The sequence below is a fragment of the Hyla sarda genome (assembly GCF_029499605.1).
Source record: "Hyla sarda isolate aHylSar1 chromosome 1 unlocalized genomic scaffold, aHylSar1.hap1 SUPER_1_unloc_3, whole genome shotgun sequence".
Lineage (NCBI taxonomy): Eukaryota > Metazoa > Chordata > Amphibia > Anura > Hylidae > Hyla > Hyla sarda.
The window spans coordinates 407,370-429,862 of record NW_026607589.1 but is presented as its reverse complement, the minus strand read 5'-3'; the positions used below and the strand labels follow the sequence as shown (position 1 = coordinate 429,862).

Below are 22,493 nucleotides of genomic sequence, written 5' to 3'. Positions count from 1 at the left end.
GGAAATTTACTGTAAACCCGCCTATGTGAATGTACCCTGTACGTTCACAAGGGGGGGCAAACCTCCAGCTGTTTCAAAACTACAACTCCCAGCATGTACTGACAGACCGTGCATGCTGGGAGTTGTAGTTTTGCAACAGCTGGAGGCACACTGGTTGGAAAACCTTCAGTTAGGTTCTGTTACCTAACTCAATATTTTCCAACCAGTGTGCCTCCAGCTGTTGCAAAACTACAACTCCCAGCATGTACTAATCACCGAAGGGCATGCTGGGAGATGTAGTTATGCAATAGCTGGAGGTACCCAACTACAACTCCCAGCATGCCAAGACAGCTGTTTGCTTTCTGGGCATGCTGGGAATTGCAGTTTTGCAACATCTGGAGAGCTACAGTTTTTAGACCACAGCACAGTGATCTCCAAACTGTGGACCTCCAGATGTTGCAAAACTACAACTCCCAGCATGTCCAGACAACAAACAGCTATGTGGGCATGCTAGGAGTTGTAGTTTTGCAACATCTGGAGGGATATAGTTTAGAGACCACTGTATAGTGGTCTCAAACTGCAGCCCTCCAGGTGTTGCAAAACTACATATTCCAGCATGCCCAAACAGCTGTCTGGGCATGCTGGGAGTTGTAGTTTTGCAACATCTGGAGGGCTACAGTTAGAGACCACGGTCTCAGACTGTAGCCCTCCAGATCTACTTACCGGCTTCCGTAGGATCCCGGCAGCTGTCCTCTTCAGAAGCACGTGACGTCGCCCGCCGATCAACGTCGCCGCAGCCTCCGGACGGGTAAGTGGACGTCGGCGCCCGGTCCCCTTCGGTTCCCCGTTCTGCCCCGCCTATTGTGGGTGGGCAGGACGGGGAAAACGAAAGTTAACCCCCCCGCCCCCGGTCTGCTATTGGTCGTCGCCTCTGACGATCAATAGCAGACCAATAGCAGGGATAGGAGGGGTGGCAACCCTGCCACCTCACTCCTATGCCTACAGGGGGATCGTGGGTGTCTTAGACAACCGCGATCCCCCTTCTATTCCGGGTCACCGGGTCACAATAGACCCGTATGACCCGGAATCGGCGCAAATCGCAAGTGTGAATTCACTTGCGATTTGCGCCGATCGCCGACGGGGGGGGGGTCTGATGACCCCCCTGGGCATTTGCACGGGGTGCCTGCTGATTGATATCAGCAGTCACCCCGGCCCGGTCCCCGCCCGGCGCGCGGCGGGGACCGAAATTCCCACGGGCGTATGGATACGCCCTGGGTCCTTAAGTACCAGGACGTCAAGGCGTATCCATACGCCCTAGGTCCTTAAGTGGTTAAAACCCCACAGGTGTTTGACAAATTTCCGTTAAAGTTGGATGTGAAAATGAAAAAAAAAATTTTTTTTTGCACTAAAATGCTGGTGTTACCCTACATTTTTCATTTTCACAAGGGAGAATAGGAAAAAAGCCCCCCCAAATGTTTAGCCCCATTTCCTCTGAGTAAGAATGTACCCCATATGTGGATGTAAAGTGCTCTGCTGGCGCACTACGGGGCTCAGAAGAGAAGGAGCGCCATTGGGCTTCTGGAGAGAGAATGTGTCCGAAATTGAAGGCCACGTGTGTTTACAAAGCCCCCATAGAGCTGCTATTCCTGTGAAACACCTAAAGGGTTAACACACTTACTGAATGTCATTTTGAATACTTTGAGGGGTGCAGTTTTTATAATGGGGTCATTTGTGGGGCATTTCTAATATGAAGACCCCTCAAATCCACTTCAAAACTGAACTGGTCCCTGAAAAATTCCGATTTTGAAAATTTGTGAAAAATTGGAAAATTGCTGCTATACTTTGAAGCCCTCTGGTGTCTTCCAAAAGTAAAAACTCATCAATTTTATGATGCAAACACAAAGTAGAGATATTGTATATGTGAATCAAAATTTAATTTATTTGGAATATCCATTTTCCTTACAAGCAGAGAGCTTCAAAGTTAGAAAAATAGTTAATTTTCATGAAATTTTGGGATTTTTCACCAAGAAAGGATGCAAGTAACGACAAAAATTTACCACTATGTTAAAGTAGAATATGTTACGGAAAAACTGTCTCGATAATCGGTAAAAGCGTCTCAGAGTTATTAATGCTTAAAGTAACAGTGGTCAGAATTGCAAAAAAGGGCTCAGTCCTTAAGGGGTTAAATACACGTCTCCTTTTTCCAGTAAAGACATAACATTTTTGTTATGTTTTTCTTTCAGACAAGGACGATAAAATCCAGGTCTCCCCCTACAGTAAAGAGATAACAGGGAATATCACCTCACAAGCCTCTTCCTGCATCCAATACATGGAATATAAATATCCCATATGGGGAGTGGGTGACACTCAGGCCAAATTGGTCGGAAACAGAAACATTTATAGGGAATCTATATCGCTGCATTCAGGGTTAAAAAAGAGAAATTATAATGAATCAAAGGCATTAATTTCCTACACAGAAAAGTGACCCATGAAATGTTAATATGAAGACAAATAAACCGTCCCCAGATTTATTACTCCCTATAGTCGGCAGCTTTTTTGCCATAAAGAAGATTATGAGAAAATATCGACCTATTTTAGGGCCGGACTCCGTTTAGAAGGGATTTTCTTTGAATCAGCTGCAAGCAGTAGCCAAACGGGGCCCCTCTCTGGGTTCTAAGGTTTCACCAAGTTTTTTTTCTAGATCCCAGTAAGAAAATAACGCAACCAACTTGGTTAAAGGGGAACTCTGCCCCAAGACACCCACGATCTCGTGTGCGGCCCCCCAGACATCCAATGCACTGAGCGAACTTTGCTTCGTGTTGGATGGCTGGAAATGCGGGGCGAAGGCTCGTGATGTCACAAGTCTATGGACTTGCATTGAGGGGGTGTGGCTATGATGTCACAAACGGGGCATTCGACGCTCTAAACGAACGCCGGGTGTAGCAGGGAGATTGTGGGGGTCCAAAGCGGCAGGACCCCCACTATCAGACATCTTAACCTCTATTCTTTGGATATGGGATGAGATATCTATGGGCAGAGTACTCCTTTAACCCCTTAAGGACGCAGCCCATTTGGACCTTAAGGACTCAGACAATTAAATTTTAACATTTTCGTTTTTTCCTCCTCGCCTTCAAAAAATCCTAACTCTTTTATATTTTCATCCACAGACTAGTATGAGGACTTGTTTTTTGGGCGACCAGTTGTCCGTTGTAATGCCATCACTCACTTTACCATAAAATGTATGGCGCAACCAAAAAAACACTATTTGTGTGGGGAAATTAAAAAGAAAACCGCAATTTAGCAAATTTTGGAAGGTTTTGTTTTCACGCCGTACAATTTATGGTAAAAATTACATTTGTTCTTTATTCTTCGGGTCAGTACGATTAAAATGATACCCATGTTATATACTTTTCTATTACTGTTGCGCTTAAAAAAAAATCGCAAACTTTTAAACCAAATTAGTACGTTTGAAATACCCTATAACTTTTTCATTTTTCCGTATAAGTGGCGGTATGAGGGCTCATTTTTTGCGCCGTGATCTGTACTTTTTATTCATACCATATTTTCTAATATAAAACTTTTAATACATTTTTTATAAAAAAAAATTTGGAATAAAATGTTATAAAAAAGCAGCTATTTTGGACTTTTTTTTTTTTTTAACGTTTACGCCGTTCACCGTACGGTATCATTAACATTTTATTTTAATAGTTCAGATATTTACGCACGCGGCGATACAAAATATGTATATACATTTTTTTTTTTACACTTTTTTGGAGGTGAAATAGGGAAAATGGGATAATTTTCGTTTTTATTGGGGGAGGGGGTTTTTCACATTTTTTTTTTACTTTTTATACTTTCGTTTTTACATTTTAATAGTCTCCATAGGGGACTATTTTTAGCAATCATTTGATTGCTAATACTGTTCAGTGCTATGCATAGGACATGTGAACAACAAAAACCCCAGGGAATTCCAGGGCAAAAACTATAAACAACAACTTTAGGGGAAACCCCCAAAGGGGTGCCCTGAACTAGAACCCCCCCCCCCCCCCCCCCGAAAATGTATTTTAAAATATAACTTTTATTGTTTGCGTATAGAAAATATAGAGCAATCTGATTCAGAAAGCATTGGTAACACGTGGTGTGTGTACCACAATGAATAAAATGACGGGGTCTGTCTAGCACCTTTGAATAGAAGTGGTAGAAAAGCCTCTTAGTATGTGCGCCGCAGCATTTGTATGGCCACCACTGAGGCAATAACTATAATGTATACTGGTGCTGACAAAAACCCTGCATGTTAAAAGTTCACCACAAGCCAGAGTCCCGACGGCGTTTCGCTGGTTACCCAGCGTCATCAGAGGACTGTCGGCATTTTATTCATTGTGGTACACACACACCACGTGTTACCAATGGTTTCTGAATCAGATTGCACTATATTTTCTATATGCAAACAATAAAAGTTATATTTTTTTTATTAATTTTCGGGGGGGGGGGGGGGGGGGTTCTAGTTTAGGGCACCCCTTTGGGGGTTTCCCCTAAAGTTGTTGTTTATATGCATAGGACATAGCACTGATCAGTGTTATCGGCGATCTTCTGCTCTGGACCCGTGGAAAGCAGCGGGACCTCCTTCTGCCGTTCTGGATGATCGGATCGCTGTGTTACATTCCCTACATACAACGTCAGGGACAATATTACATTTATTATAAGTCCAGTGTGCGGAGATGAATATAAGAATAATAAATCATATAAGAAAGAAAACTTTTATTAAATGGGCACTCATTAAAAATTGCTATTGCACTGAAGTTTTCTATGTTTTATTTGTGTTTAAAAAAGCTGCCACTAGGTGTCTCCCTACTTGTCCAGAGCACATTTCCCCCCATCTCTTGCACATTCTTTGGACTCCTGCTGGCCTTAGCCAGTGCAGCCTTGTGCAACCTTAGCCAATCATAGCTCATCTCACACTGAACTGCTCTGGGCTGTGTGTAGCTGAGTGAGGGAGGAAGTTCTCCCCTGTATGGCTTCAGATGATGTCACACCTGCTGGGGAACGCCCCTTCCCAGTCTGTGAATCTGACTGAGACTGAGCAGAAAATACAGAACAATATCAAGGTAGAAAACTAACAAATAATAAAAATAAAGGCCGGGGGTGGTTTATCATGATGGGGCAGTGACCTGGGAGGATTATAACATGTAACAAGATCATGAGAGGTACTCTTTAACAATTGGTAAGAAGTTTGGAGATGAGGCCTATAAATAAGCATTTATATATATATATATATATATATATATATATATGTATTACTGTCAACTATCCTATGTACATGATTAATATATAATACTCTAAATTGGCTTCTTCCCTGTGTGAATTCTTTGATGTCTGATAAGATGTGATTTATTAGCAAAACACTTTTCACATTCTGCACATGCAAATGGCTTCTCTCCTGTGTGAGTTCTTTGATGTACAACAAGGTCTGATTTCTGAGTAAAACATTTCCCACATTCTGCACATGAAAATGGCTTCTCCTCTGTGTGAATTCTTTGATGTTGAAGAAGACTTGATTTGTGAGAGAAACATTTCCCACATTCTGAACATAAAAATGGCTTCTCCCCTGTGTGAGTTCTTTGATGTTGAACAAGACTTGACTTCTCAGTATAACATTTCCCACATTCTGCACATGAAAATGGCTTCTCTCCTGTGTGAGTTCTTTGATGTGTAACAAGATGTGATTGCTGAGTAAAACATTTTCTACATTCTGAGCATGAAAATGGCTTTTTCCCTGTGTGAGTCCTTTGATGTGTAACAAGATGTGATTTCTGAGTAAAACATTTCCCACATTCTGAACATGAAAACGGCTTTTCTCCTTTGTGAGTTCTCTGATGTACAACAAGACCTGATTTAAAAGTAAAACATGTCCCACATTCTGAGCATGAATATGGTTTCTTTCCTGTATGAGCTCGTTGATGTCCAACATCCCTTCTGTGACTTTTATTTTGCTGAACATCCTGTGATGACTGAGAAGACAGGACCTGTATATAAGGATGAGATCTTGGCTGTGAAGGGCTGAGGGTGTATCTGGGATAATGGAATGTTCTTCATATGTATCTTGTGTGATATCATCATCTGCTTTATAATCTGAAGATATAAGATTCTCCTCTGATCTCCTGCTACAAGAATCTGCAGAGAATAACACAGATTTTATTAATAACTGCGCCCATATTTATAGTCTTTTTAGTACAACATTATAAGTGCAGCATGTGACATCATGGAACCTTCTCCCCGTCCTCCGGATAATAAATAGTTAATGTAGACATAATATAGGGTCTTCAGGTCACATACACCCCACTCCTGGACCCCATCACACTCCCATCCAGCAGCAATGAACAATCCATAGGGCACAAATCAGACGACAGCCGAGGCGGTTCAGAGCCCCCAGCAATACAGAAGTGCTGGGAAATATCCCAAATTATTCCTCTAGTCGTCTACATGGAAATCCTGCTGACTATATAAGATGGAGACAACAGGGACAAGAAAAACAACAGCGCAAACAAGGACTTTAAAGACAAGATCAGGATCAGTGAGGGTGCAGACCATATATCTCACTACACTGGCAGAGCAGTTAGGCCGTTTGCCATTCAGTGAAGTGTTACCGACCGGAGCGCCCACTCACTAACATTCATACATTTTTTTATTTCCTTTTTATAGAGATCATGGCTTATGACCACTAGGGGTCCCCATACCATCTAGCCATTGGCTGTCCGGTCGTGCTGGGAGTTGAAGTTCTGCAACATCTGGAGGGCCACACTTTGAGAACACGGATCTAAAACATTATCCTGTCCGGCTGCAGCATCATCTTTGTCCCAGCTGAAGCACAGACCTGGCAGGACTAGTACTCCTCTGTGCTCACTCCTGTCCTATCAGACTGCAGCATGAAAGCAGAGAAGAGGGGGTTATAGAGCCGCCTGCAGTGATTGGATAAAGAGACCCAGAAAAGCACAGCAGACCCAGAGAGAAAATGAATGAATGGTGAGTGAGGACGGGCTCAGTGCTTGCCTCGGACACTCCCCTTCCTGAACAGTGGATGTCAGAATAAGTGAGCAGCAGAACAGAGGGATTTGTAAGCCAAATACAGAAGACAAATAAAAAAGACCTGTATAGCATCTGGATGACCTAGTAAGTAACATATATGAACATTATTTTTTTCTGTGATTACTGCAGCTGGTGACCGAGCAGAATCTGTGACTGTTCTCTGTATTTAGTGGTTACTACTCACCAGTGCGGTTCTCTGTAGGAATGTCCTCCTTATACTGCTCATCACCGCTCACATCTGTCTCTTCTTCTTCTTTCTTTATATCTGTAGCATTAATATAGATCAGATCTTTCCCTGTAGGAATGTCCTCCTTATACTGCTCATCACTGCTGACATCCGTCTCTTGTTTTTCCTTTATGTCCGTTGCATTAATATAGCTCAGATCTTTCCCTATAGGAATGTCCTCCTTATACTGCTCATCAATGTTTACGTCTGTCTCTTGTTCTTCCTTTATGTCTGTAGCATTAATATAGATCAGATCTTTCCCTGTAGGAATGTCCTCCCTATACTGCTCATAACCGCTCATATCTGTCTCTTGTTCTTCCTTTATGTCTGTAGTATTAATATAGAGCAGCTCTTTTTCTGTAGGAATGTCCTCCTTATACTGCTTATTATGGCTCACATCTGTCTCTGGAGCATTAATATAGATCAGATCTTCCCCTGTAGGAATGTCCTTATACTGCTCATCACTGCTCACATCTGTCTCTTCTTCTTCCTTTATGTCTGTAGCATTAATATAGATCAGATCTTTCTCCGTAGGAAAGTTCTCCTTATCCTGCTCATCGCCGCTCACATCTGTCTCTGTAGCTTTAATATTGTTCGGATCTTCACCCTGATTCAAGAGATGTGGAAGAAATATTGTAAAAGTCATCAGACAGTAGGAGAAGTCACGTGGGATGTTATAGATGAGCAGGAGATGAGGAGTCATGGAGGGTGAGGGGACTGACCACAAGAGCTTCACAGCCCTTCTACAGATCATAGGGAATATCTCCATCTACCTGATCATCCTGTGGAAGAAGAGGACAGGGACACCTCTCTGGTGCTGATCTCTTACTGGATCTGACTGTAGGGAACACATACAGAGACTGAATTCATTCTTTACATACAAATAATGAGAGGACGTGTGTATATAGTCATGTCTATTACCTGGTGATGTGAGGGGCTGCTGATCCTCCATCATGACCTGATCCTTGTACTGATCCTTGTGTCCTTCTACATACTCCCACTCCTCCATGGAGAAATAGGCTGCCACGTCCTGACACCTTATAGGAACCTGTATTGTGAATAAACATTTAATTCTATACAATTCCAGGATGTTATATGGAGACATTTGAGGGGATATTCCTGCACATGATTTATCTTCTTGCTCTCGGATGATGAGGTGAATACTTGTCGGGGCAGATCCTCTATATTATGGTCACATGTCCTGAACTGACCACAAGTCTGATGATCCAGCTGTCAGTTCAGGTCATTATACCCAAAGCGCCCGTCCCATGGAGTGTAAGGAGTTAAGTGATATTTCATAGTATCACTGCTCCCCTCCCCCGGGACTATATAGATGGCTGCTTACTGTCTGGCCCTAAGGATAGAATTGGCAGTGCTGTGCGCCACTTAACCCTAGCTAGACTGGTTGTTCTTATCCCAGCGAGTAGAAGGGACAATAAGCAGCTATCTGTATAGTGTGTGGCCCCAGAAAAGTTAAGTGGCAATGCATCACCACCATTTAACTCCTTCATGGCTGACTGGGCCGGAGGTATATAATGTATAGCCATGGGCCCAGCTCCGGAGCAGGAGACGCATCAAATCTGGCATATCTTCTGCTCTTGTGCAGGAAACCCCTTTCAGAGCAGGGACTCCTGTCATTAAAGTGATAAGATTTGGAGGGGAGGGAGGCTGCTGCCAGTCTATGAAGCACAGTCAGGAGTTCAGCACGATTCATAGTCCCTAGGACCTACCTGCTATCAGCATCTGGGACTCATTGCTAATGCCGGACATCACCAATGCCAAAAATCTATTTCCGGTAGTTCAGTGGAGCTGATAAGGACACCCACAGTGAAATAGCGGGGTCCCGATCAGCTGAGAGAACGTGTGGAGGTCCCTAACCTCGCTCCACGCTGTCTGAACGACGCTCCAATCCTGCAGGCAGCCTCAGCATCACAGCATTGATCAGTGTATGTAATCTATAGATTCCATGTAATAGTCTACTACAGGGACTAAAAAACTGGAAATAAGGTAAATAGAACATTAACTTAATATGAATAAGCCCCTCCCCTAATAAACGATTGAATCTTCCCCATTTACCAATTTGTTTCTCTTAAATGAAATAATGTAAACAAAAATAAACCTAAACATATGTGTAACCGCACGGTCAATGGCGTAAACGTAAAAAAATACAACTTCATGGTCCAGAAAAAAATTCTTAAAAAGTGATCAAAAAGTATCATCAAAACTAAAGTGGTTCCGATAAAAATTACAGATCACGGCGCAAAAAATGACTTTCATACATCCCCGTATACGGAATAATAAGAGAGTTATAGGGGACAAGGTAGGAAAATCTGATACAGACTCATTATTGTACAAAAAGTTCGAATTGTTTTATATTTTAAAAGTGTTAAAATAAAACCTATATAAATCATTTATCATTGTAATCGTTTGGACCTACAGAATAAAGAGAATTATTACCGTATTGTGCACTGCGTCAAAACAGAAGACCCCAAATTTAAAAATAGCTTTTTTTTTTCTATTTCACCCCACAAATAATATTTTTTTGTCCCTTGTTGTAGATTTTGCAGTAAAATGAGTGATGTCATTACAAAGTACAAATCAGGGTTGAAAACAACAACAACAAGAACAAGAAGCCTCATATGGGTTTATAAAGAGGAAATTGCAATCATTATGGCTATTAGAAGGAGAGAAGGAAAACATTAAAAAGAGAAATCACTGTGTTCTTAAGGGGTTAAAACTCAAAACTGCCGGGTTCTGAAGGGGTTAATAGTACAAAAAACATCTAACAGCAACATGTGACCACACACATACCTCCACCTGCAGAGCTGTACAGGAGCCGTGTGCTTACAGGACCTGCGATGATGTCACCGTCATGTGATCAATCGGGACTCTGCTGTCACATGACCATTCTCACAGGTACTTAAATCGCCATCCCGTCTATCCTGCACTGCTGACCTCCGCCCACTCATGTCACATGATCCTCCCCACAGGTCCTTCGGCCACAGTCACATATTTACTGCTATACTTTGCCCCTCAAATGTACTGGTCACATGATTATGACATCATCACAGGTCCTACACCTCCAGCATGTAGCAGATACAGAGCAGGTCCTGGTGGGGCAGTCACTGCTGTTGTGTTGTGTGTGGAGATCTCTCGGAGCAGCAGCCCCTGATCATGTGACTCCTCCTCTATGTGACTGATCACATGACGGTGACATCATCGCAGGTCCTGTAAGTACACGGCTCCTCTACAGATACAGGTATGTGTGTGCGGTCAACATCAGATCTGGATTATTGGGGATGTTTATTATTAACCCTTAAGGACACGATGTATATTTACATTCTGTGCCCCATATGGGACTTTGAGGTGAGCTCAGGAGCTATAAGCAGCCAGGACTCACCACTAATGACGCTCATCACCATTAACCCTTTAGATTCCGTGATTAAAGTTGATTGCAGGATCTAAAATGAGTAAAATGCAGTTGTTGGGGGGCGGAGTCTAGATCAGCTGAGATGACGGCCGCAGGGCCCCTTACCGTGCTCTGTGCTCAGATCGGTGCTCTAAGTATACAGACACCTCCACAGCCTGTATAAGCCGAGCACCGATAACACTGATCACTATGGCAGAGCGTTATTCAGGGTTTGTAATAGAAGCCCCTCCCCTAATAAGTTTATATCCCATTTATGTAATAAAATAATGTAGGTGGGCGTGGCTTAGACATGGCGCTGTGCGGTTGTTTCTCTAGGGAGCGCCGTGCCGACCAGCGGTTGTTTGCCTGATTTCCTGCCTATACTGCCCCCCAGGGGATGTCTGGATGGTGAAGGTATCAGGTCACTTACCCGCCCATCCTGTCACCTGGTCAGTCTCTTTTCTCCGGGTATCAGCCACTTCTTCCATACAGGACTATGTAAGCATCAGGTTTTTTAAGGTTCTCCCGCACCCTTATTATTACTTAAGTGTTTCCAAACCAGCGTGCCTCCAGCTGTTGTAAAACTACAACTCCCAGCATGCCCTGACAGACAAATGCTGTAACAGCTGGAGGCACCCTGCTTGGGAAACACTGACTCCGGTGGTGGCCCAGACCCTGCGTGTGTAACGGTATATGATGCTCGGCCTCTGCTGCAGGTAATAGCAGGTTCTTCCGGGGGACATATCACAATTCACATAAAATCCTGATGTAATTGTGATGTATATTGTGCCCCCTAGTGGACACATTTCAGTATTCTTCATTGGACAATGTCATATTGAATCCCTCTATTCTTCTCCCTGCTCTGATGAAGATGTTCTGAATACACCGCAGCCTCAGAGATTAGGAGAAATGGATTCACAACGTCTTCAGCAGAGCAGGGAGAGCGACCTCAGAAGACCTGGAGGACCAGAGTGCCACCACTGGACGGGAGAGGGGAGTGCGCTCTAGTCTCTTATTTTACAGCCCTCGGACAATGGATTTTGTTTTATAGAGAAATCTGAAAACTCCTATAATGTCTCCTCAGATGTTTCCCCAGATTATCTCCAGGAAATGGATTTTATTTCTCCATAGAATCTGGTGCGGTTTATCATCGTCTCCTCTTCTTCCCTTCAGGTTTCTCCAATCCAGGATCCTCTGCTGATATCTTCTATATAAGAAAATTCTCCTGGATGACCCATCAACCATGGAGAGAGACAGGAACAAGATGGCCGACAGGATCATAAACCTCACCCTACAGATACTCTTCCGGCTTACTGGAGAGGTGAGGGATTCTGGGAGTGATGTCACATGACCTCATTCTTATCTATGTAATAACAGATGGATATGACTGGAGAGGTGAGGGATTCTGGGAGTGATGTCACATGACCTCATTCTTATCTATGTAATAACAGATGGATATGACTGGAGAGGTGAGGGATTCTGGGAGTGATGTCACATGACCTCATTCTTATCTATGTAATAACAGATGGATATGACTGGAGAGGTGAGGGATTCTGGGAGTGATGTCACATGACCTCATTCTTATCTATGTAATAACAGATGGATATGACTGGAGAGGTGAGGGATTCTGGGAGTCATGTCACATGACCTCATTCTTATCTATGTAATAGATGGATATGACTGGAGAGGTGAGGGATTCTGGGAGTGATGTCACATGACCTCATTCTTATCTGTGTAATAACAGATGGATATGACTGGAGAGGTGAGGGATTCTGGGAGTGATGTCACATGACCTCATTCTTATCTATGTAATAACAGATGGATATGACCGGAGAGGTGAGGGATTCTGGGAGTGATGTCACATGACCTCATTCTTATCTATGTTATAACAGATGGATATGACTGGAGAGGTGAGGGATTCTGGGAATGTATGTAGTGATATTAATGTGTCTCTCCATACACAGGATTACACAGTAGTGAAGAAGTCCTCTAGTGGGCGCTGTCGGGCCCCTGTGTGTGAAGGACCGGGAAGAACCCTGAGTCCAATCCCGGGGCCTCCACCTCACTCCCTGATACATGAGGAAAGGGATGAACAAAAGATCCGAGAACTCATCAACAAGATGATGGAGCTGCTGACTGGAGAGGTGACCCTGCTGGGACATTATACAGTAATGGAGGGGTCTGATGATGACTGGAGAGGTGACACTGCTGGGACATTATACAGTAATGGAGGGGTCTGGTGATGACTGGAGAGGTGACACTGCTGGGACATTATACAGTAAAGGAGGGGTCTGGTGATGACTGGAGAGGTGACACTGCTGGGAATGCTGGGACATTATACAGTAATGGAGGGGTCTGGTGATGTCTGGAGAGGTGACACTACTGGGACATTATACAGTAATGGAGGGGTCTGGTGATGACTGTAGAGGTGACACTGCTGGGACATTATACAGTAATGGAGGGGTCTGGTGATGACTGGAGAGGTGACACTGCTGGGACATTATACAGTAATGGAGGGGTCTGGTGATGTCTGGAGAGGTGACACTACTGGGACATTATACAGTAATGGAGGGGTCTGGTGATGACTGTAGAGGTGACACTGCTGGGACATTATACAGTAATGGAGGGGTCTGGTGATGTCTGGAGAGGTGATACTACTGGGACATTATACAGTAATGGAGGGGTCTGGTGATGACTGGAGAGGTGACACTGCTGGGACATTATACAGTAATGGAGGGGTCTGGTGATGACTGGAGAGGTGACACTATTGGGACATTATACAGTAATGGAGGGGTCTGGTGATGACTGGAGAGGTGACACTGCTGGGAATGCTGGGACATTATACAGTAATGGAGGGGTCTGGTGATGACTGGAGAGGTGACACTGCTGGGACATTATACAGTAATGGAGGGGTCTGGTGATGACTGGAGAGGTGACACTGCTGGGACATTGTACAGTAATGGAGGGGTCTGGTGATGACTGGAGAGGTGACACTGCTGGGACATTATACAGTAATAGAGGGGTCTGGTGATGACTGGAGAGGTGACACTGCTGGGAATGCTGGGACATTATACAGTAATGGAGGGGTCTGGTGATGACTGGAGAGGTGACACTGCTGGGACATTATATAGTAATGGAGGGGTTTGGTGATGACTGGAGAGGTGACACTGCTGGGACATTATACAGTAATGGAGGGGTCTGATGATGACTGGAGAGGTGACACTGCTGGGACATTATACAGTAATGGAGGGGTCTGGTGATGACTGGAGAGGTGACACTGCTGGGACATTATACAGTAATGGAGGGGTCTGGTGATGACTGGAGAGGTGACACTGCTGGGACATTATACAGTAATGGAGGGGTCTGGTGATGACTGGAGAGGTGACACTGCTGGGACATTATACAGTAATGGAGGGGTCTGGTGATGACTGGAGAGGTGACACTGCTGGGACATTATATAGTAATGGAGGGGTCTGGTGATGACTGGAGAGGTGACACTGCTGGGACATTATACAGTAATGGAGGGGTCTGGTGATGACTGGAGAGGTGACACTGCTGGGAATGCTGGGACATTATACAGTAATGGAGGGGTCTGGTGATGACTGGAGAGGTGACACTGCTGGGACATTATACAGTAATGGAGGGGTCTGGTGATGACTGGAGAGGTGACACTGCTGGGACATTATACAGTAATGGAGGGGTCTGGTGATGACTGGAGAGGTGACACTGCTGGGACATTATACAGTAATGGAGGGGTCTGGTGATGACTGGAGAGGTGACACTGCTGGGACATTATACAGTAATGGAGGGGTCAGGTGATGACTGGAGAGGTGACACTGCTGGGACATTATACAGTAATGGAGGGGTCTGGTGATGGCTGGAGAGGTACACTGCTGGGAATGCTGGGACATTATACAGTAATGGAGGGGTCTGGTGATGACTGGAGAGGTGACACTGCTGGGACATTATACAGTAATGGAGGGGTCTGGTGATGACTGGAGAGGTGACACTGCTGGGACATTATACAGTAATGGAGGGGTCCGGTGATGACTGGAGAGGTGACACTGCTGGGAATGCTGGGACATTATACAGTAACACCACTGGAGGGGTCGGGGTGATGACTGTATCATTGTGTGTCAGGTTCCTATAAGGTGTCAGGACGTGGCGGTCTATTTCTCCATGGAGGAGTGGGAGTATGTAGAAGGACACAAGGATCAGTACAAGGATCAGGTCATGATGGAGGATCAGCAGCCCCTCACATCACCAGGTAATAGACATGACTATATACTCACGTCCTCTCATTATTTGTATGTAAAGAATGAATTCAGTCTCTGTATGTGTTCCCTACAGTCAGATCCAGTAAGAGAACAGCACCAGAGAGGTGTCCCCGTCCTCTTCTCCCACAGGATGATCAGGTAGATGGAGATATTCCCTATGATCTGTAGAAGGGCTGTGAAGCTCTTGTGGTCAGTCCCCTCACCCTCCATGACTCCTCATCTCCTGCTCATCTATAACATCCCACGTGACTTCTCCTACTGTCTGATGACTTTTACAATATTTCTTCCACATCTTATGAATCAGGGAGAAGATCTGAACAATATTAATGCTCCAGAGACAGATGTGAGCGGTGATGAGCAGTATGAGGAGAACATTCCTACAGAGAAAGATCTGATCTATATTAAAGCTACAGACATAAAGGAAGAAGAAGAGACAGATGTAAGCAGTAATGAGCAGTATAAGGAGGACATTCCTACTGAAAAAGATCTGATCTATAATAATGCTACAGACATAAAGGAAGAAGAAGAAGAGACAGATGTGAGCGGTAATGAGCAGTATAAGGAGGACATTCCTGCAGGGAAAGATCTGATCGATGTTAATCCTACAGACATAAAGGAAGAAGAGACAGATGTGAGCAGTGATGAGCAGTATAAGGAGGATATTCCTACAAAGAAAGATCTGATCTATATTAAAGCTACAGACATAAAGGAAGAAGAGGAGACAAATGTGAGCTGTGATGAGCAGTATAAGGAGGACATTCCTTCAGGTAACCACCCAGGTGAGTAGTAACTACTGAATGCAGAGAACAGTCACAGATTCTTCTTGTTAACTGGCTGCAATTATTTTTGGGGGAAGTAGTATCAGGCTGGAGTAATGGCGTACTGATAACACTGATCAATGCTATGGTACAGTATTGTTCAGTGTATGTAATCAAGGATTGCATGTAATAGTCCCCTATGATTTAAAGGGGTACTCCCATGGAAAACTTTTTATTTAATCAACTGGTGCCAGAAACAGATTTGTAAATCACTTCTATCTTAATCTTAATCCTTCCAGTACTTTTTAGGGGCTGTATACTAAAGAGAAATCCAAAAAAGAAATGCATTTCCTCTGATGTCATGACCACAGTGCTCTCTGCTGACCTCTGCTGTCCATTTCAGGAACTGTCCAGAGCAGAAGAAAATCCCCATAGCAAACATATGCTGCTCTGGACAGTTCCTAAAATGGACAGCAGAGGTCAGCAGAGAGCACTGTGGACAGGACATCAGAGGAAATGCATTTCTTTTTTGGATATCTCCTTAGTATACAGCCTCTAAAAAGCACTGGAAGGATTTAGATTTTTAAATAGAAGTGATTTACAAATCTGTTTAACTTTCTGGCACCAGTTGATTTAAAAAAAAAAAAAAAGTTTTCCACGGGAGTACCCCTTTAACCCCTACGCTAATAAAAGTTTGAATCACCCCCTCTTCCCATATTAAAAAAAAAAAAAAAAAATATATATATATATATGGTTTTGTCGCATGTGTAAATGTCCGAACTATAAAAATGTAACGTTATTTAAACAGCACGGTCAAAATACCAAAGTCTAGAATTGCGTATATTTGGTCACTTTGTATACCCTAAAAAAATGTATAAAAAGTGATCAAAAAGTCACATAAAAAAATAATAATAATGGTACAGATAAAAACTTCAGATCACAGTGTAAAAAATGACCCTCACACATCCCTGTATACGGAAAAATAATACAGTATAGGGGTCAGAAGAGAACAAGTTTAAACCATTAAGGCCGGGACCCGTGGCTAATAGCGGACGGCACTGATCACGGTGCCGCACACTATTAAACCTTCAGACGCTGCGTTCAAAGTTGAACGCCTCATCTAAAGTGAAAGTAAAACATTACCGGTTAGCTCAGGGGGCTGTTCGGGATCGCCGCAGCGAAATCGTGGCATCCCGAACAGCTCTAGAACAGTAGGAGGGTCACTTACCTTGCCTCCTGGTGTCCGATCGCCGAATGACTGCCCAGTCCTTGAGATCCAGGCATGAGCAGTCAAGCTGCAGAATCATTGATCAATGGTTTCCTATGAGAAACCATTGATCAAGGTAAAAGATCTGTGTGTTCAGTGTTATAGCCCCCTATGGGATAGCAATGATCAATGTAAGAGATCAGTGTGTGCAGTGTTATAGTCTCCTATGGGGTATGAATGATCAGTATAAGAGATCAGTGTGTGCAGTGTTATAGTCTCCTATGGGATAACAATGATCAGCATAAGAGATCAGTGTGTGCAGTGTTATAGCCCCCTATGGGATAACAATGATCAGTATAAGAGATCAGTGTGTGCAGTGTTATAGTGTCCTATGGGATAACAATGATCAATGTAAGAGATCAGTGTGTGCAGTGTTATAGTGTCCTATGGGATAACAATGATCAGTATAAGAGATCAGTGTGTGTAGTGTTATCTCCTATGGGATAACAATGATCAGTATAAGAGATTAGTGTTTGCAGTGTTATAGTATCCTATGGGGTATGAATGATCAGTATAAGAGATCAGTGTGTGCAGTGTTATAGTCTCCTATGGGATAACAATGATCAGCATAAGAGATCAGTGTGTGCAGTGTTATAGCCCCCTATGGGATAACAATGATCAGTATAAGAGATCAGTGTGTGCAGTGTTATAGTCTCCTATGGGATAACAATGATCAGTATAAGAGATCAGTGTGTGCAGTGTTATAGTGTCCTATGGGATAACAATGATCAGTATAAGAGATCAGTGTGTGCAGTGTTATAGTGTCCTATGGGATAACAATGATCAGTATAAGAGATCAGTGTGTGCAGTGTTGTAGTCTCCTATGGGAGCTATAACATTGCAAAAAAAAAGTTAAAGATGATTTAACCCCTTCCCTAATAAAAGTTTGAATCACCCCCCTTTTTAAAAAAGTGTAAAAAATAAACATATGTGGTATCACCGCATGCAGAAATGTCGGAATTATAAAAATATGTCATTAATTAAACCGCACGGACAATGGCGTACGCGCAAAAAAATTTCCATAGTCCAAAATAGTGTATTTTTGGTCACTTTTTATATCATGAAAAAATGAATAAATAGCGATCAATAAGTCCAATCAATACAAAAATGGTACCGCTAAAAACTTCACATCACGGCGCATAAAAGTTATAGGGGTCAGAAGATGACAATTTTAAATGTATAAATTTTCCTGCATGTAGTTATGATTTTTTTTTGAAGTACAACAAAATTAATCCTATATAAGAAGGGGATCATTTTAATCGCATGGATCTACAGAATAAAAAGATTTTGTCATTTTTACCGAAAAAATGTACTGTGTAGAAACGGAAGCCCCCAAAAGTTACAAAATGCCGTTTTTCTTCAATTTTGTTACATTTTTTTTCTTTTATGATTAGATTTTTGGGTAAAATGACTGATGTCAGTCCAAAGTAGAATTGGTGGAGCAAAAAATAAGCCATCATATGGATTTTTAGGTGCAAAATTTAAAGAATTATGGTTTTTTTAAAGGTAAGGAGGAAAAACCGAAAGTGGAAAAACCTTGAGCCCTTTAAGGGGTTAAACATACTAATTTTTGTACAAAAAGTTCCATTTTTTTTAAAGAAGTAAAACAAAATCAAACCTATATAAGTTGGGTATCCTTATACCGTATACAGAATAAAGAGAAGGTGTCATTTTGACCCAAAAGTGCATTGGGTCATTGGGTAGAAACGGAAGCCCCCGAATGTTACATAATAGTGTAGATTTTGTGGTGAAATGATTGATGTCATTACAAAGTAAAATTGGTAGCGCAAAAAACAACAACAACCTCATATGGGTCTGTAGGTAGAAAACTGAAAACGTTCTGATTTTTAGAAGGTGAGGTGGAAGAAACAAAAGTGAAAAAACCCTTAAAAAGTCCTTAAGGGGTTAAAGTATTTTTTAAATAAAACATAAGGAAAACTCTACAAGTTGGATGATGATACTGACCTGATGGATAAGTATAACGTCAGTTGTGACATCACGTTGTATGGTAGGTGATGAAAAAATCCCAAATTTGCTAAATTACATTTTATTTCAATTGAATTTTATCCCACAATTTGTTTTCTGTTTCACAGTAAAATTTGTCCCACAAAAAACAAACTCTCATGTGACTCTAGATGGAAAAATGTAAATAAGGTTAATACTCAATTATATAATCTGTGTTATTCTCTGCAGATTCTTGTACCAGGAGATCAGAGGAGAATCTTATATCTTCAGATTATAAAGCAGATGATGATATCACACAAGATACATATGAAGAACATTCCATTATCCCAGATACACCCTCAGCCCTTCACAGCCAAGATCTGTCATCTCATCCTTATATACAGGTCCTGTCTTCTCATTCATCACAGAAAGGTCACAGAAGGGGTGTTGGACATCAACGAGCTCATACAGGAAAGAAATCATATTTATGCTCAGAATGTGGGAAATGTTATTCTTCTAAAGTACGTCTTGTTCAACATCAAAGAACTCACACAGGAGAGAAGCCATTTTTATGTTCAGAATGTGGCAAATGTTTTACTTTTAAATCAAGTCTTGTTCAACATCAAAGAACTCACACAGAAGAGAAGCCATTTCCATGCTCAAAATGTGGCAAATGTTTTACTTTTAAATCAAGTCTTGTTGTACATCAAAGAACTCACACAGGAGAGAAGCCATTTTCATGCTCAGAATGTGGAAAATGTTTTACTCAGAAATCAGACCTTGTGGTACATCAAAGAACTCACACAGGAGAGAAGCCATATTCATGTTCAGAATGTGGGAAATGTTTTACTGATAAATCAAGTCTTCTGAAACATCAGAAAACTCACACAGGAGAGAAGCCATTTTCATGCTCCGAATGTGGGAAATGTTTTACTGATAAATCAAGTCTTCTGAAACATCAGAAAACTCACACAGGAGAGAAGCCATTTTCATGCTCAGAATGTGGGAAATGTTTTACTCATCATTCAAGTCTTATTAAGCATAAAAGAACTCACACAGAGAAGCCATTTTCATGTTCAGAATGTGGGAAATGTTTTACTCGTCATTCAAGTCTTTATAGGCATAAAATAACTCACACAGGAGAGAAGCCATTTTCATGCTCAGAATGTGGGAAATGTTTTACTGACAAATCAAATCTTGTTATACATCAAAGAACTCACACAGGGGAGAAGCCATTTTCATGTTCACAATGTGGGAACTGCTTTACTAAGAAATCAAATCTTGCTAGACATCAAATAATTCACACAAGTGAGAAGCCATTTTCATGTGCAGAATGTGGGAAATGTTATACTCAGCAATCACATCTTGTTAAACATAAGAGAACTCACACAGGAGAGAAGCCAATTCAGAGCAATAAATGATGCAGATAACACATCTATATATTAACCGCTTAGTAAAGGAAACCATGAGCGATGCAATCTGAGCTTCTTATGAAATACTCAGACACTGTTAGATGCTTTGCCGCTGTTTTTTCTTTATTCGATCATTTTGGTAAAACATTCGGAGCTGTAACATTGGAAGCTGCAGATGTTATTAGTCGTCCCAGCAGAGATGGTGTTCATTGTTCGGGAGCCATCAGGGTCTGACGTTTCGGGGGAACGCCCCCTTACTCATGTGTACTAGAGCCTGAGATTCCAGGATATTTGAGGTGGGATGCCACCTGTTCACAATCGAGGGATTTCTCTTAAAGGAACATGTACAATTATCTGAAGTAACAGATTTATAAGTCATTTTACATCTAGTTGCATTTCACAAAACATGGTGATTACAATATTCATTCATAAATTCATCTACAGATGGGGAAATCGTGTCCAGGTAGGTTATCCAATATACTTCCCTTTACAAGAGACGCCTGCGCTTTATATTCTCATTCCCTTCAGTGTGAATTTGTTCTAAGATTTGTCACCTTACTTCCTTCACATTATGTTGTTTTCCTAAAAAATGTCTCGCGACAGTAGTTTCACTGAATTTAGATGATTCACTCACTGTTTTAGTGTTTATAGCCTTTCTAATGTTGTTTTTATGCTCCATTGTTCTAATTTATATTTTTCTGCTGGTCTGTCCGACATAACATTTGCCAAATATTTATGAATGAATATTGTAATCCACAATGTTTTGTGAAATGCAACTAGATGTAAAATCTGTTACTTCAGATAATTGTAAATGTTCCTTTAAGGGGTACTCCGGTGAAAATTTTTTTTTTTAATCAACTGGTGCCAGAAAGTTAAACAAATTTGTAAATTACTTCTATTAAAAAATCTTAATCCTTCCCGTACTTATTAGCTGCTGAATACTACAGTGGAAATTCTTTTCCGTTTGAAACACAGAGCTCTCTGCTGACATCACGAGCACAGTGCTCTCTGCTGACATTTCTGTCCATTTTAGGAACTGTCCAGCGTAAAAGGAAATCCCCATAGAAAACATATGCTGTTCATATGAGTGGAAAGAAGTCGCACTCACCAAATGGATGCAGTAATTCAAATCTTGTTGTTTATTCACACCGGCTGAGTGGAACAATAAAACGCGGTCACACACGTGGGGAGCAAGAGCAGCCGCTCTCGAGATGTGGGGGCACACAACCAGAGGCGACTAGTTTCACGTCACAGCTTGACGCTTCTTCCGGCCAAAGTGATCTTCACTGCTGTATCTGGGTGTTTCAAAACTACAACTTCCAGCATGCCCAGACAGCCTTTGACTGTCCTGGCATGCTGGGAGTTGTTGTTTTGCAACATCTGGAGGGCCACAGTTTAGAGACCACTGTCCTTCCAGATGTTGCACAGCTACAACTCTCAGCATGCCCAGACTGTCCAGGCATGCTGAGAGTTGTAGTTCAGCAACATTTGGCCCTTCAGATGTTGCTGAACTACAACTCCCAGCATGTCTGGGCAGTCTGGGCATGCTTGGAGTTGAAGTCTTGCAACATCTGTAGGGCTACAGTTTGGAGACCACTACACAGTGGTTTCCAAACTGTTCTCCTCCAGTTGTTGCATAAGTACAACTCCCAACATTTTCTTCGGCTGTCTGGGCATGCTGGGAGTTGTAGTATTGCAACAACTGGAGGCGCACTAGTTGGGAAACATTGTTTCCCAACTCAGTGTTTCCCAACCTGTAAGCCTCCTGCTGTTGCAAAACAATAACTCCCAGCATGCGCTGACAGACCATGCATGCTGGGAGTTATAGTTTTGCAACAGCTGGAGGCACATGGGTTGGGAAACACTGAGTTAGGAAACAGACAATGGTGCGGAAACACTGTGGTAGTCTGTTACCTAACTCAGTGTTTCCCAATCCCAACCAGTGTGCCTCCAGCTGTTGCATAACTACAACTCCCAGCATGCATGGTCTGTCAGTTAATGCCGGGAGTTGTAGTTTTGTCCCCCTCCCCCACGTGAATGTACAGGGTACATTCATGCGGGCGGGTTTACAGCAAGTTTCCGGCTTCAAGTTTGAGATGCGGCTATTTTTCCGCTGCTGTGGGAAACTCACTGTAAAT

The 22,493-nt window shown here is 42.5% G+C and overlaps 2 protein-coding genes across 2 annotated transcripts in view; one reads left to right on the top strand and one right to left on the bottom strand.

Annotated features, from left to right (window-relative positions):
* LOC130298173 (uncharacterized) overlaps positions 1 to 22,493 on the bottom strand; it is a 308,559-nt gene that overhangs the window by 251,525 nt on the left and 34,541 nt on the right. Inside the window, exon 6 of the mRNA XM_056551085.1 lies at positions 7,247 to 7,895. Coding sequence (XP_056407060.1) covers positions 7,247 to 7,895 — 649 coding nt within the window. The remainder of the gene's footprint in view (positions 1 to 7,246; positions 7,896 to 22,493) is intronic.
* Positions 12,765 to 21,267, top strand: LOC130298159 (gastrula zinc finger protein XlCGF57.1-like). The gene is made up of 5 exons (XM_056551069.1): positions 12,765 to 12,841; positions 14,838 to 14,964; positions 15,048 to 15,112; positions 15,279 to 15,753; positions 19,193 to 21,267. The coding sequence occupies exons 1-5, from the start codon at positions 12,818 to 12,820 to the stop codon at positions 20,362 to 20,364; spliced, it is 1,863 nt and encodes a 620-aa protein (XP_056407044.1). The 5' UTR covers positions 12,765 to 12,817; the 3' UTR covers positions 20,365 to 21,267.

Coding starts and splice junctions, on each gene's coding strand:
- LOC130298159 (XM_056551069.1), top strand. CDS start 12,818: ATGATGGAGCTGCTGACTGGAGAG. Junction 12,842..14,837: donor TGGAGCTGCTGACTGGAGAG/GTGACCCTGCTG, acceptor ATTGTGTGTCAG/GTTCCTATAAGGTGTCAGGA. Junction 15,113..15,278: donor TTCTCCCACAGGATGATCAG/GTAGATGGAGAT, acceptor CTTATGAATCAG/GGAGAAGATCTGAACAATAT.